Source organism: Populus nigra, chromosome 8 (assembly GCF_951802175.1).
Source record: "Populus nigra chromosome 8, ddPopNigr1.1, whole genome shotgun sequence".
Classification (NCBI taxonomy): Eukaryota; Viridiplantae; Streptophyta; class Magnoliopsida; order Malpighiales; family Salicaceae; genus Populus; species Populus nigra.
Window position 1 is genome coordinate 17880596 of NC_084859.1, and position 16447 is coordinate 17897042.

General features: G+C 34.2%; 2 protein-coding genes, 1 long non-coding RNA gene and 1 pseudogene across 3 annotated transcripts; 2 read left to right on the top strand and 2 right to left on the bottom strand.

The window, feature by feature from the left end:
• The first annotated feature begins 258 nt into the window (after positions 1-258).
• On the top strand, positions 259-966 carry LOC133700643 (glutaredoxin-C1-like). The gene has a single exon (XM_062124230.1). It carries the CDS (start codon positions 336-338, stop codon positions 714-716), a length of 381 nt encoding a protein of 126 aa, XP_061980214.1. The 5' UTR covers positions 259-335; the 3' UTR covers positions 717-966.
• Positions 967-3790: 2824 nt separating this feature from the next.
• On the bottom strand, positions 3791-6484 carry LOC133702362 (uncharacterized). The gene is made up of 2 exons (XR_009843710.1): positions 6370-6484; positions 3791-6207 (listed from the first exon to the last, which is right to left on the bottom strand). It is a non-coding gene; the product is annotated as an uncharacterized LOC133702362 (long non-coding RNA).
• LOC133702361 (uncharacterized) lies at positions 4050-5820 on the top strand. Its single transcript, XM_062126698.1, has 2 exons — positions 4050-4841; positions 4936-5820. Exons 1-2 carry the CDS (start codon positions 4661-4663, stop codon positions 5655-5657), a joined length of 903 nt encoding a protein of 300 aa, XP_061982682.1. The 5' UTR covers positions 4050-4660; the 3' UTR covers positions 5658-5820.
• A 2178-nt stretch (positions 6485-8662) lies between the features above and the next one.
• On the bottom strand, positions 8663-16297 carry LOC133700483 (protein MICRORCHIDIA 7-like; annotated as a pseudogene).
• Between the last annotated feature and the right edge of the window lie 150 nt (positions 16298-16447).

The following is a 16447-nucleotide window of genomic DNA, read 5'->3' on the forward strand; positions in this document are numbered from 1 at the left end:
ATATATAACAATCCTTTTTAAAGAAAAAACCACGAGATTTTCTTCTCAATAAATGTTAATTTCAAGTCAATTCTCACGTTGATCAAAACGAAATTAATCTTCACATTAAGCAAGAACCACAATGTCTTCTAAGTTCTAAGCACTTGTTGAGACAACAAAAGACAAACTCCTTGATATTACAGTCATACCCCTCCATATTCCCCCCTATATAAACCTCACCACCACCACCAACAATTCTATTCAATTACTTCACTCCCACACACTTACATCTCCTTCAATTTCTTAGTTCTGTTGTTTCTGTTCCGGGTTAGCGTGTAAATTACAAGGAAATTAAGATGCAATATCATCAGGCTGAGTCATGGGGTTACCATGTGGCAACGAGGACTTGCATGGCATCAGACCCATTGGAGAAGGTTGCGAGGCTGGCATCGGAGAGTGCTGTTGTGGTATTTAGTATCAGCAGCTGTTGCATGTGTCATGCCGTGAAGAGACTCTTTTGTGGGATGGGCGTGAACCCAACTGTTTATGAGCTCGACCATGACCCAAGAGGGGAAGAGATTAAGAAGGCATTAATGAGGCTGCTCGGGAATTCAACTTCTGTGCCTGTTGTATTCATTGGAGGGAAGTTAATTGGTGCCATGGAACGAGTCATGGCTTCCCATATCAGTGGAACTCTCGTGCCCCTCCTCAAGGAAGCTGGAGCACTCTGGCTTTGATTTTGATCATCGATCAACAAAGTTAACATCACAAACTGGGTCCTGAACATGGAAATTATCATTACAAGGAAAAAAGAGGAGATTAGTTTATTTTTAATTTCTAATTAACTTTTTCTTTTCAATTTTCTATGACGTACATTAGCTAGTTGTCTTAGTTGCAGCTCTCCAGTCTGAGAATATTATATAATCATCAAAGCTTATATTGTGATGCTTTTCTAACTATGTTATGGAATGGAATGGATGTTCAATGAAGAAATTAATGTAATTGACCACTCTTCTTTGTATGAAGAATGTCCTTTTCTTTCCTTTGGTGTAAGTGGTCATCAAGATTATCAGCCACGTAATCCATTCGAGCTATGATTTCTCCGTTGACTTTGACCAGATTCAGAATTTGCTTTATGCCACGTCAGAACCACCAAATTCAAAACTAAAGAAATACAATTTAGTTTTGAACGGTAAATGAGCCGGATAGATGCCATGATGACTCTGGACTCAAGGCAGCACGTCCATGTATTTTTAAAAAAATCAAAAATAAATTTTTAAAAATAAAAACTATATTATTTTAATATATTTTTAAATAAAAAAACACTTCTACGATATTGATTTTCTATATTGTAGAGTACCAGATTAATAATGATAAAAAATTACCCTAGCTTATTTATTTTTTCACTTTATTTTTATTTTTTTAGAAATTATAACTCACATTTTAGATCAATTCAATTTTTAAATTTCAATGAAAAAACTAAACTATTCTCATAAACAATATTACTTCAATAACCTATATTACATGTCAATTCATCATATTTCACAAAATTATTTTCCCCTCCTCTTCCCATCCCAAAACCACGACTTCAATTTTTTTTATTTGTATATGCCAAATCTATTATTGAGAATCCAAGGCATATATCTACAAACATCAATCCTCCATACTCACCAATCTTGAAGATCTGGGACCTTCGACAGGAATTTTGACATTGTGGTCAGGCAGACATTGTTTCTGATGTACTTTAACTCTCCTGAGCAATTAACAATACAAGGCCCATAAGCATTCAATTTCTAAAAGCAATTGTTTTCTTGCTTTTTTAAAGCGTCCGCCCGTGACTGTTTTGGTACTGTAAAGTGTATTTCAAAAATATATTTGTATTAAAAAAAATTAAATTGATGTTTTTTTTTAGTTTTTTAAAATAGTTTTAATGTATTAATATTGAAAATAAAAATAATATATAAAAAATTATTTTAATATATTAAAAAGAACACACTCATAAAGACAGAAACAAAGTTGAAACATGTCTAATGGATTAAAATTAAATTTTCTTTCTGATTAGGACATAAAGAAACAAAGTTGAAACCTGTGTCATGGATTAAAATTATTTTTTCTTTCTGTGTCATGGATTATGACATGAAGATTTCTGATTGACTTGGAGGTCAGTTTTAGTCTTCAATGAACTTTACTTCAATGGAGATCAGCTTGATGTATCCAATGGCATATTCTTCAATGGAGAACTTGATGTGTCCAGTGGCATAAAGGGGTGTTTATGTATTTATGTGGTCATGGTACAAAAAAAAAGAAGAAGGGCAGATAAGGTTGATTAAAGGTTTAGTATTGGTTGTTTTTTTAAATATTTTTTTATTTAAAAATATATTAAAATAATATTTTTTTTATCTTTTAAAATTAATACATCAAAATTATTTAAAAATATCAAAAAACATTATTTTCATATTATGACATGAAGGTTTCTGATTGACTTGGAGGTCAGTTTTAGTCTTTCAATGAACTCTACTTCAATGGAGAGCTTGATGTGTCCAGTGGCATAAAGGGGTATTTATGTGGTTTTGGTGAAAAAAAAAGCACATATTTAGACTTTAGAGTAAAGGTTTAGTTTCAATTGATTTTTCAAATGTTTTTTATTTTAAAAAAATAATTTTTAATATTAGTATATTAAAATGATATGCAAATACTAAACAATCTAATTTAAAGCAAAGAAAAGAATAAAAAATTTAAATTTTTTTCAAAAACGATTTTGAAATGCAAAAACAAACGAGTTCTTAGACGCTATTTAGAATATAGTTCCAGACAAGGTTTAATGAAAATTTAATTTTTTATGTTTTTGAATTATTTTGATGTGTTGATATGAAAAATAAATTTTAAAAAAATAAAAAGTATTATTTTAATATATTTATAAATAAAAACTAAATTAAAAAATACTGGTAGAGTTTTTTACAATCCTAGCTGAGGTATCTACTGTTGATATGTGAGAGGAAATACCATGTCTTGTAACTTCTTTTAGTGATGGGTCCCTATAAATTCCCATATTGCAAATAATGTATTTGATGATAAACCTAAAAGAAATCACGTCCGCCAGTCAATACTGATCATGTCCATCAACATCACCAAGCAGAGCACTAAGATCATCTCCATCCAAGGCTCCTTGCGAGATCTCATCTATTGGTACCCCACCAAAAATCATCCTCATTCGTTGGTTTGGCTAGGTCTAATGTGCTCTGCTATTTTGATTTGTTGAATTTGGGGACCAGATTTTGACGACGAGGAAAGGATGCAGGTGCGGTGATTAGTCTTTTTTTTTTTTTAAAAAAAAAACAATTTAATAGCAAAATTATAATATTTAATATAAGAGTTTTTTAGTTATTAATTAGAATATAATGATAAACATGTAAATAATCTAAACTTTTTTGTCAACTTTTTTCTTTGCGTGGATATAAAGTGTTAAATAAATTTAAAAATTATTTTGACTTAAAATATAAACTATAATTTTTAAAATAATAAAGAATATTTAAAAAAATATTTTATTTTTTATATATACCTAACAAGTGAACCCTTGGACAATTTTCATTTTATACTTAAGAGTTTTTTTTGTTAAGTGGAGGTAATTTTCATTTCACAAAATATAATTAATAAAAATACCTTATTTATTATTAGAGTTTTTTTGGTTAAATGAAGAAGGCCTTGTTTCATTGAAAAAACAACTCTTAGCTTAAACCGGCTCCGATTACAATGCAATTAGAGTTTGGTTTACAATATATTGCAACATATGAGAGCATTAAAGAAAAATAAATGAGAAAATATAATTTAACAATTCATTTCATAGATGGGGAAAAACCAAGTGCATTTAATACTTCTCATGAGTAATGATAATAAATACAAAGTAACTTTCACCATGGGAAACCTTGGCCGCAAACTTGAAGATTGCAAAGAATCTTGGGGTCCAGACGAAGCACTAGCAGCCAGTCGATCTGGATATAAGAATTTTTCATCCTGGTCTAAACTCTTCTTGGGTCCAAAGAGCACACTTTCTCATTTGTTATCAGACGCATTCATGCAAAACATTTGCCAGTTGAAGAGAGCAACTCAAGCTGGGTTTTGACTATTGCATGTAAAAACAAACAGTTTGGTCATTGAATAGTGCATGTCGAACGAAGAAATTGCATGGTGAGTGTCATCTATTAGTCAAAAATTAGCTGAAAACGCAGACACAAACGCAAAGTGAAAGAAAAAACAATAATGGGTCAGAGAGCAAAGCCACATACTTCATGCAGAACATAAAAAATTTAGGACTCCCTTCGGCGCTGCCCTTTTATGCCTTGGACTACCTGATAATGATCTGTTCCGATCTGAGAAATAATAGAGCCTCCAAATCAGTGTCCACAACCTGCCAATCTGCTACAGAGTTGTAACATGGAGTAAATCTTTTTTCTACATAATCTGCCAAAAGAGCTCTTCACATGTCTTTGTTTGTAGTGAATAGATAAAGCATTTTAGCTGTCCTATTACAGTTGGTCCTAACACCAATCTACTCACGGGCTCATTATATGCAGACATAGTATATTTTTCTAGATCTATAGAATAATTCTACATTAAATGAAGATCTTCATAGAGGAGTACTAACTAGAGATGCTTTTAGTGGAACCTTCTTCCCGCTTCTCCCATGTCTGCTCCCATGGCTCCAATCATTATTCATGCTCTTCTAGCAACTTTGTTTGCACTCCCACTTTCTCTCATTGCTGAACCAGCAAACAATCCAACCTCCCGAATCATTATTGTTGGTGTTGTCTACTGTGATACCTGCTCAACCAACACTTTCTCCAGATACAGCTGCTTCTTGCCAGGTAATTTAATAACTCTTAATATAACAAACCCTTCAATTTCACGCTGAGAAAATTTCTGAAATCTTTTCATTGCCAATCATATTGGACTGATTAGGTGCGGATGTTCACATTCAATGTACATTCCAAGCAATCTCACCAAAAACTACAGAGAAGATTGAGTTCTCTGCTAACAGAACAACAGATAGATATGGAATATATAAAGTGACAGTGCCAGAGGTTGATGGTGTTGATTGTGCGGAGGGATCGACAATTGAATTAGTATGCCAGACAAGTTTAATACGGAGCTCATATCCAGCCTGCAACGTTCCTGGTTTAAAGATGTCAACAGACGTGATATCAGTCAAGTCAAAGCAGAACAATCTCTGTATTTACAGCATGAATGCTTTGAGTTACAGACCTTCCAAAAAAAATGCTACCTTGTGTGGGAAACACAAAGAAGAGTTGCAGATTTCTTTCAACTCTTCAAAGTTTTTTCTCCCTTACTTCCCACCCTATGGGTTCCCATCGCATACCTTGCCTAACATGTCACCATCACCCTTCCCTCCATTACCTACGCCATCTCAGCCTTTTCCTCCCTTGCCATCTCCTCGCCCACCTTCTTTGCCCTTTCCATTTCCACCCCTCTCACCAACCCCATCTCTTTTCCATCCAACGCCTCCACCAGCATTTAATCTAGGAAATCCAAGGGCATGGATACCGAATACCCCTTCATTAGCACCTCCACCACCGCCTGCTTTTAATCTAAGAGATCCCAGAACTTGGATACCATACTTCCCTCCATCCCCACCTAATAACCCTCAGAACCAAAATCCATGATATTTTGCTCCAGTTATCTCCAAATTCATGTTTCATATGTTATATTTCATAATTATATGAAGCTTCTATGTATGATGAAAAACAGATTAGTATAGGAATACAATGTAATCCATTAATCCCTTAATGAGATAATTACAGCTACCATTGACTTTCTGTAAATAAATCATCGCATAAATAAACGCCACTACCCATCCACCCACCTGCATGCAAAGCAAGAGCACACACACATACACCCGAGCACTCACAAGTTTATGCTTAAATGTGCGGACACGCATGCATGCATAAAGCAAAAATTCAGTCAGCTGCCATTCCCCTGCTCCAAGTGAAATAATGAACAAAATGCAAGCATAATTAAGACAGTGTTACAAGGAAAAATAAGATTCCCAAGAGATAGATGTAATTTCAAATTTCAACCAATGCTGCATGTTGGAATTATCAAATTCCTGGGTGATGAGGTTTATAATAAAGCCCTTACTGAAGATGTGGCTTCTAACAAGGTTGAGATAGACCGAGTTCTTAAGTAAGTGCGGGTTGCTAGGCTGCGGTGGCCCTGCAAAACAAAGAAAGTTCTTTAGCGAAGTTGAAGATCCTTCGATACTTAAGAAGCTAGTAAAAATAAAGGAGGTAAAAGGTTTAACAAATGTGCGGTGAGTGTTTGCAAAGCTAAAGGGAAGAAAATATGGTTGTTGAAGAGGAAAAAAGAGTCCGTTACCAGTAAGTCATGGACTTTAGACAGGAGCAAGGAAGTCAATTCACTTGCCAGCTATGATTTTAAATTATTTAGGAACAAAGAGCCCAGAAAATCAGGGAGTATATTGTACTAGATTTTTTTTTTGTGTCGGATCAGATATTTGTTTTTAATGTAAGAAAAAAAATATATAGACATTAAAGTAGAAAAAAATTTAAACATTTGGAAATTAATTTGATGTGATATGTTTGATTTAGTGGGTTGAAAAAAAACATAAATAACTGATAAAAATTTAATTTGATTCAAAACTAAATATTTAAAATAATTTTTTTATATAAATATTAAAATTAATATATTAAATCAATTCAGATCAACTCAAGTTAACTTTATAATCTGCATGTTAAGTCATGAGATTATAGTAATCTCATGGAAAATGAATCAAAACAAATTATGATTTTAATTTCTAATAAACTCAATATTAAATTATGAAATTAAAAAAAAATTCAATTAAAAAAAGAACAAAAAATCACCTCAGTCAACCTGAATTAACCTACCAAACTCGCAATATGGGTAATGAGACCTGAATAAACTTAATAAAAAATAAATTAAAACAAATTATGAAACTCAATTTTCAATCAATATAATATTAAAAGATAAAGTTGAAAAAAGAATCAATTATAGAAATGACATAAAAAACAACTCGAGTCAACCCAAATTAGCAAGTCAAACCTTTGACTAAAGTTTTGAAAATGAAGATAATTTTATATAAAACAAACTAAAATAAATCATAAAATTTAATTCTCAGTCAATCTAAAATCTTCTTGTTTTTTAGGGGTTTTTTTTTTTTTTTTGGGTAATAAAGCAATCTCTAACCCTGTTCGAAGCGTCATGTGAATTCTTAAAACATGCTTCCATTTAATACGTGTATTATTTGTTATTGATGAGGGATGACTTTAGGTTGATCTAAGATGGTGGGGACTGCCGAAAGTTCTATCCGGGTCCGGGTCCGGGTCCGGGTCCTCCAAGACTACCCTACCTGGAGGGAGGTCAGTTCTTTTATAAGGAACTTTCCGTAAGGGAAAACTTCGTTTTGCGTCCGGACATCAAGGTCCTCCAGGATGGAGGCACGAGGGGCCTCCGGTTGTTCACGGGTGAGTATATCCCTTGGAATCTGAGAATATTGTGTTTCATTGGTGTTACATTCCACGGACGATGCACTAGAAATATTGTAACCGTTTTTTCAATTTCATCTTTTTTTATTATTATTAATTTTTTCCTTAGTTATTTTATAAAAGTTGTTTAGGTTTTTAATTTTAATTTTTAATTATGATATTTTTTTTCTAATTTAATTTTCATTTTTTATATTTTTTTTTGTTCTATTTTTATAGTTGTTTTTCTTTTTAATTTCAAATTTCAAATTTTTATTTTAGTTTCTCTAGTTTATTTTTTTTATTTCCATCCTTATTTTTTAAATTTTTAATTTTTTAATTTTGAATCTTTTACATGAATTATTTTTCTCAATTTTATTCTTTAGTGTTTGATTTGTTGGGATTGAGCTTCATAATTTTTCAATGTATAACACTTTTAGTCTAATAATCTGGGTTATAAATTTGAAAAGTTAACGAGAGTTAGACATTATTTATTTTGTTTATTTTTTTTTTAATTTTATCATTAAACATTATTTTTTTTAAAAAAATAAAATAACTTTGTAGTTTTCTTTGATTTCCTTTTCTATTATGTTTTCTCGATTTTATAATTCTGGATGCAAGTTTGACTGATTAACTTGACCGACTTGCTTCTTATTCAAGATTATATGTCTATTTTATTAACTCGGATTAAAATTTTATCTATTTTATTTAATTAGTTAAAAATTAAACATCATGTTACCTAGTCAGATCCAAGTAAGAAATCCAGTGTTGCAAACAAAAAATCATCAAAGATTTTGAGGAGTCCATTGGTTAACAAAAAGTAAAAGATCGAACAACCACTAAATCATTTCAATAAAGTGGAACAAAAGAATGCAATGGCCATGTAGCTGGATCGCTAATGCCATCAAATCGAAATAATATGCAAATCAGTGAACCCCACGGCCACCCCCTCTTGAATAATTAGAAATGAAAGCACTTGTCTTAAAGCATACAGAGAACAATGGCAGAACAAAACAAAACAAAACAAAACATAGCAGTATTACATGTAAAATCACACCAACTTAGTCAGAATGCAACCCCATACTGACAGAAGACAGTAATCTTCATACATAATGTTATGTTAGAGAAGAAACAAATACGAGGCAGATAAACAAAGTAAGGGGCTTGAGTCTTTACACAGACATTCACAATAAACCCAAAAATAAAGCAGCAGAAATTAAATTAATTTTAAATTAAAAAGAAACTAAAACATCTTCAGGTTTTACTAGACCTCAAAACACAGAACACTGTAATTGACAAGATTATCTCTGGGGTCATGAATTTTATGTATTAACTTGGGTTGATTTTAATTGATCAAATATGTTATCTTATTAATATTTTATTAAATAAATTATCGTATATGTAATACTACTAATTTACAACCTCTACTACTTACAACTAAATTAATTAACCAAACGAAGTCCAAGAATATTGCTTAATTAGTAGCAGTTCTTTTCAATTTTGCAGCTTAGGAGCTCCTTGGCATCTAGCTGTCTCACCCTCTCTCTTAGATCCTCGATAGCTTGGGATCCACACTGAAGCAAACCATAAAGAGAAAAGGGTCTTGTAAGAATCATGAAATAGTGTTATGGTAATCAAGCTACTAGAATGAATTAAACTCCTCATCCAAACCTTAATCTTCTTCATTAATTCATCCTCTCGTTCGGCCTGCCTGGTCCTTTCTTCCTGTATCATAACTACAAGACACTCAAACTCTTTCTCCGACAGTTCTGTTTTCCTTCTTTCTGCCTCAAGCTCATTTGTTCTCTCTTGAAGCTGAACGAAATAGATGGATAAATTGAAAAGGGGAACATCGAATAGATCCATGGTGTGGAAATCAAATCAAACTAATTATTTTTGTCCTTGATTTTTCTTCTGTTCTTTTTCAATGCCCGTTCTCTTTTAATTTCATATAATCTTCCAAGTTTCAATAATGAAAAACTAAGAATACGATATGTTTTTTACTCATCTCAATCAATATTCAACATCTTTTAAATTAAAGTGTTAGTGGCATAAAATTCTGATCAACATCTGAAACTCCACGAAGTCAAAGTTCTGAAAATGGACTCTTTCAAAGTATTGTTGCTATGAAAATTCCCATGCACGTTGAGAGTGCTTGAATGAGAAATTGGGGATACTAAAAGAAAACCAAGATGTTTTGACTGATAATTAAGCAAAAAAGTGAGGAAAATTAAAGAGAGTAATCGTTTTAAAACAGATGTGAATAATTGAATACTTGTCTACACTTTTGAATTACTTTCATTCCTTGAATATACAATTCGTTCTTACTTCTTTCAACTGTGTTCTTGTCTAAGCTTTACTTGGAAAAATGTGGAACAAGAAGTGGATTTCTATGACCATGTTCGTCTTTTAACTCCTATTTGAATTGGTAAACCTTAGTTAAGCATGAAATTGAAGAAACCATGACACAGTAAAATTTTGATTTCACTGTTTCAAAACAACATACCCTGACAAATTAACAAGCGCAGCATAATTTGAATTTATTAGTTAAGTTAGGAGCATATACCTGGCTTTCAAGTTTCCGGCACTTGTCCCTTTCATATTGCAGAAGGTGATTCTCAGTCCCACAGATTCTATTCAACATGCAAATAACAAGAAACAGAGTATTTAGAAGTCGTGTATATGGCACAACCAAAATCTGAACAAAATGGAGGCTCTGTTTCCAGAGGAACCTTGATTCACGATCCTCTGCTTTTGAGTTGGATAAAGTCTTCACGTTGCCATTGGTGGTAATTTGGCCATTATCACTGATGACAACAGGCTGCAAGTTGACATAGACATCAAAAAAAAAAAAAAACGTTATTACAGAAATATTTATGCAAAAAAGCTTGGGTAAAAATAAAAATAAGCATGTGGAGAATTTACCTTTGGATATGAAGGAGAGGTTAAGAGGTGGGTGCTTTTATGTTTGATGGGGTCGTGCAGAGATTCCCTGGAAGCAAAGGGTGCATTATATCTAACACCTTCGCTTGCATCATTGACATCTGATATTTTGCAGGAATTCAATCCGTTTTTCATTCTGGACTGTCGACTTTCAGAGCCATGTCCATTCTGATAAATTGCATTATCATGCGAGGATCTTTTATTTCCATCAGTAAAGCACCGTCCGTTCTGACTCGTTCGTGCAGAGTTCATGTCTTTATTGCATGCTGATTGTATTGTGTCTGAAGAAAGGTTCTTAGACTGCCTCCTCACAGCATAGCCAATCTTATGGCAATTTGTCCTCCTAAATGCCAAAAAAAAAGTTTTTGAAAATTCAAATGTCAATCACTTGGAAATATCTGAAAGCAAAGCGAGTGAGAAGTACAAACCAATAAGTCTTTTGCAGATTAATCAATTTTGCCTCTAATCTTGAAAGCACACTTGTGCGCTCAAAACCTTGTTTATCATGAGCAGGCTCAACAAAATTTGCTTCCAATACACCTGTTCCAACAAAAAAGCACACCCGGAGAGACGGAGATTTAGCTATATACTCGTTGATGGAATGCAGATTACTCTTAAGTACTTCGCGGACTAAGAAAATACCTATTACCCCACGACCATCACTTCCAGCAGCATTCCACACCCTCCAAAAAGGCTGAAGAACACGAGTTTGGATAAAATATGACAGTTAGAATGATTACAGATTCCTAGAAACAATTATGATACAAGCACTTGAAATGAATAATTTTGTTCTGTTTGCTTGTGCTGGCAATACTGTGAGGATGCAAGGAAAAGGACAACCACTCAGAAAGGAGCTCATAATCGCAAGATTAGCATAAAAAATACTATTCATGGATTTTATTCCATGCAAATCGTAGCTAAATCTTGTGGAAGCTTAGTTCAAGATCTTGTGTAAGAAAACAAGTGCGATTATCTTAATGCTTCAAGCTAGCATAGTCGCTCAGCAATGCAATTCTTTTCTCTACAAATAGCAGGTCAAGTATATATCCAACAGTAGCAGGAATGGATTCTTTTTCATCCGCAGCATATAAAAAGCATAGTGTTATTGCAATGTTGCATTAAGACTTTGGTCTTTCCAACTTGATTGCCAGATTCAATCAAGTGGAAAATGATATGTAATGCGCAGAAATATAACCTTGATAAGTCGATTCTTGTGATAAACATTAAATCCCTGAACGTCAATATGATTGCCAGCATCCTTCACAAACCCAATTTTCCCGGTTGCAGCCATCTGCCAAAACAAAAACCGGGTCACTGGAGGGAAACCAACAAAAACCGAAGAAATCGAGGAGTTTGTTAGCGTTACATTCTTATTCTCTTGAACTCTCTCTAGAACATTCACAGGCTTGTATGAAATATCCTGCTCTAGCATCATATCCTTCACTAGGTCATGGGGTTCCACTTCTTTCCCGCGCAAGATAATTCTGAAGCTTGGTGGAATTTCTAGGTAGAGAATTGATGCATAACTCTAGAAATGGAAAGAAACGAAAGAGCATAGTCAGCAACAATTATAGAAATACATAAAGATTTTTCAGAGTAGAGAGAAGTTATGTTTTTCTTTCTGTGTTTCAACGATAAAAACTTAACAAAAAGAGATAACTAGCCATAGCATGAACTTCCAAGCGAAAAGAGATGACTGAAAAATCGGCATGTACCCCAGTCACCTCAATCCAAGTCCACAAACAACATAACCTACTAATTTGATCCAAGAAAGATATACAGATCCCTTCCCACCCATATATAATCCACTTAGATATTGCAGGCAGGCAGGCAGATGACGAATCATGAAAAAATCATGTTCACGTATCACTTATTATAACTTAAGTTGCTTCTAACCCTAATTATCTTGCTCTTGAACCCGGGTTTTCTTGGGTGGATCCGTTCTTGAACAAATTGGTCATGGAAAATCATACTTCAAATTATTTCTTCAACGGAAATCACAAAGAATGTTCGGTGGAAACCAATTAAACAGTGGCAAGAAGGCTTTATTTTAAAGACATAGTTCTAACATCTGAATATATAACACAATCAAGCAAGAAAATCTAAGTAAATAAATAGAAACAGAAAAATGTCCACGAACAAGGAGATGCAAATAACATTTCAAATTTAAGTAAAGATATTGTACGTACTCTTAATGAATGTTGATAAGTTAAAAAATGTCTGGAGTTGGGATATTTTTGCTGCCTTTACTACATTATTAACATCTCGATTGTCTCCTCTAATTTGAATGTCCTGTGATTTCCAATTGCCACCAAAAAATATCACATCAGAAACCACTTTCAGATCTGGATTAATTCCAGATGGGGAAAATGTTGACCAGAAAGTAACAATGCTGAAGGCATACATGTGCATCAGTGTAGAAATCCAATTCCAGATGCCCATCTTCTTCCTCCCAAAGATTGTAGATGATGATACGTGTTCCTTGATCTTTCAGGAAGTTAAACTACAACATAACATAGCATGCGATTATAGAATGGAATACAATGAAATAGGAAAATAACTTATAGTATGTTTGCACTTGCAACTGGTTGTGCAATGATGCCTTGCCAGTGAGGAGATTTAAATTGACCATTATATCAGGACGACAATGACTATGGCAGCAAAATGATCCGTGTAGATCATCGAAGGACGCTGAATTATTTGCGAATGAAATGAAATGCAGTTCAAGGAAACCATACTGGGGAAATCAGCAAGCAAGGACTATAAGATAGAATTTTAAGACCAATATATATCTCTAACCTCTATTTTCCCAAGCATTGGCATGGTATTTGAAAGATCTTCTCAGGTCCTAACCTGAGAAATTCCTAGGGGGCATACACTCCAGCTTTTGGAAAATACTTAAGCTATCTTGTCCTGTCTTACGAATTCTGGATGGAATATCTCAAATGCAATATAATACGTTAATGTGCATGAAAAAAAGTCCACAATCTGTCTCTATTTTGGAAACTACATATAATGATTGGTCCTTTTCCCCTTTAATCTTCTTCCCTTTTCAAATAAATTCATATTTGTGAGAATGAAAAGAGCAAGTGAATGAAAAGTAGCATTGAATGGAGAAATATGGCAGTCTCCATCAAGCCTTAGACGGGTACAAACAAGAGAAGGATTTAACATGAAACTTACCTGCTGCAGAAGTTCTTCCTCACTTGCAAATGGCGACCACCGCGATATGGTTTTTAAATTCATATCCCAATCATTTGAAGAAGAGCGTATTTTCTTGTTCCAGCCACGTCCTCCTTTCTCAAAGTCAATCTTGAAATTTCAACAGGAAAATGTTAATTTTTTTCAGGAGAATAGCATGACAAATTAATCGTAAAACATGCATGACAAAAACTACATCCAAAACAAAATGTCCAGTGGAAATTTTAATTATGGTTAGACACTAAAGGATAACATTGGCTGTCCATTACTTTTTCTCAATCTCTTATATCTCCTATCTGAATAACATTCCATCATTTCTTCACCACACAGATCCTTCCCTACTTTCATTCTTTTTAATTGATCAAAAGAGAATTCCAAGAGTGTTGTCTGTTGACCAACAATTTACTTAATTCCTTAAATAACAAACTTCTCCAATTGTATAATCATCTCATATCTGGTTCAAGCATCAAGGTCTTACCATTGGAACCACTATATCTTCCTTTCCAGTGGCTGTTAAAAATGTGTAGGACAGCAGTCCGATACTTTGTGTTACACTACAACGAAAAAAAATTGCATTATCGGTCGCTGAATGGCCCATGACCAATATACAGAGTGAAAAATTTTGTTTCTGTTCGAGGTGAAAATTGACATTAACAAGCCAGAATTGTTATATCGGCACATCAAACAAGCATGTCAATGATCGAAATGAACACTTTGGCCAAATGAGAGTTATGAAAAAACCTTTTTCCATCCTTCCCCCGACAGCGAGAAAACACAATCACATCTGCCCCAAGCCTCATTGTACTAGTTTTGAAGCCATTTCCATCTGAATAATATAAAACAAAAGTTTGATTAAATGGCATATTCCAGAGTTTCAGTGAGAGCTTATTATTTGATTAAATGGTTTACATTGACCAATAGTATTAGCCATTTTGCTTTTGGCAGAGTATCCAAGAGACATGCATGCCCGCATCTTGTCAGGAGTCATCCCACCACCGTTATCTGTAATCAACATAAGCAAAGATTGGAAACCAGTCACCCAATAAATAGGCATGTGTAATATTCCCTCATTAATTCATCGCACAACGAGAAGCCCTTTCTTGTGTGCTCTGGAATCTGTACAAAACACTCAATTGAACTTCAATTTTTTTCTTTTTCACTTGAAGGGTCTTGAGTAGTTGAGCTTCTTAACAGGAATAACTCTTTTATTTCAGAAATTCTTAGGGGGATTTGCATCCGAATTCATTACCACTTGGTATGCACCAAGCCCGTCAAATACAGAACTGACAAGATATCAGCACAGAACAATTATAGAGATACATACCTTCAACTAGCAACATCTTAGAGAAATCTTTGCTGTTATTCAGAACATCTATGCTTACACAAGAAGCTCCATGACCAACCTAAACAAAATCGTCAGCAGTCAAGAAAAAGAAACGAAAAGAAAATTTTCGTTGAAACTATGCAAGAGCAACAAATACCTCATCTACAGCATTGTCTAGGAGTTCAGCAAAAGCTGCAAATAAGAACCCTGATGAATAAAACTCACCTATTCGAGTTAAGCAAACATATATACACATAGATATTAGTACAATTCAACGACCACTAATTACCTCCCAGTGCCCATTTATGGCTGGTTGCGTTTGAATGCAAGAACTTGGGGTGCACCCTGACATGATCCATGCCAACTATACGGATATCAATACATTGATTAGAAAATATAGCAGTACAAAATGCATATTCCTTAATTTTGTGGCCTCTATAAAATGGACGTAAAGGAAGTGACTTTCCAATGCCAACGAATTATGAAAGAACTCAAAAAACAAACTAAAAAGGGCATTGCATGCCCACTGTTCTTGTAAACAGGAATTAAGTAGCTATTACAAACAATAACACAACTAGAATGACATGCTCACAAATATTGCAAACAAAACAAGCAAAACTAAGCCACAAATTAATTAGAGTAGCATGGACTATAGAACCACCAGAATGATCAGCAGATGAGTCAGCAACGCTGCCTCCCTCATAATCCCCTGCTTTCCAAAACTGCTTACAACCACGTACAACCGGAACAGCAGCCACTTGATTATCCTTGTTAATTGTTGTTGTTACCAGCACCGACATGCCCTTCTTGATGATCATTGTATGTTAATGGTGGGGGTGCCGTGCTAAGAGGAACAGGAGCAAGACACCCACGATCAGGCACAGCGAAACCTAAATCTCTCTCTTCTTTCGGTTTCTTCTTCAAAAAGCTATGACCATTACCGTCACAATCATTCAAGGAGTTACTGCTACGTTTAGCAGCGGTACTCCTAACTTGTTGTTCAAGAAAGGAATTGTCGACGTCCATATTGTCAAGACAATCAGAATGAAGGCTTGAAGTACTCCCACCACGAGAAAACTCAAATAACTTGATGTAACAATATTGGGGTTGTTAATGCAGTCTTGTCTTGATGGGGTAGCAGCACTGTTTGGTCAAACAAGGTTCAAGAATTTCTTGCTTGATTCTTGAAACCAAATTATATGACTTTGAGAGTACTTTTTGTTGGTTTTTAGGGGTTTGTCAAGATGAATCCGAGAGGAATTGTAGGAGAGGGAGTTCGGGAGGGAGAGAAACTTCTGTTTGTGAGTTGCGAGACACAAGAGTGGTGCGAGTGCGACTCTCCATTTCTCACCCTCTCTAAATGTTTATCCAGGGATTCGCACATGTTTCGCCGTTAAAGAAATGGTTCGATACCTGAGGCTGAAAGGACAAAATAACCGCCAAGCATCCCCTTTCCTTTCCTTTTAAATTAAATATTTTATTATTT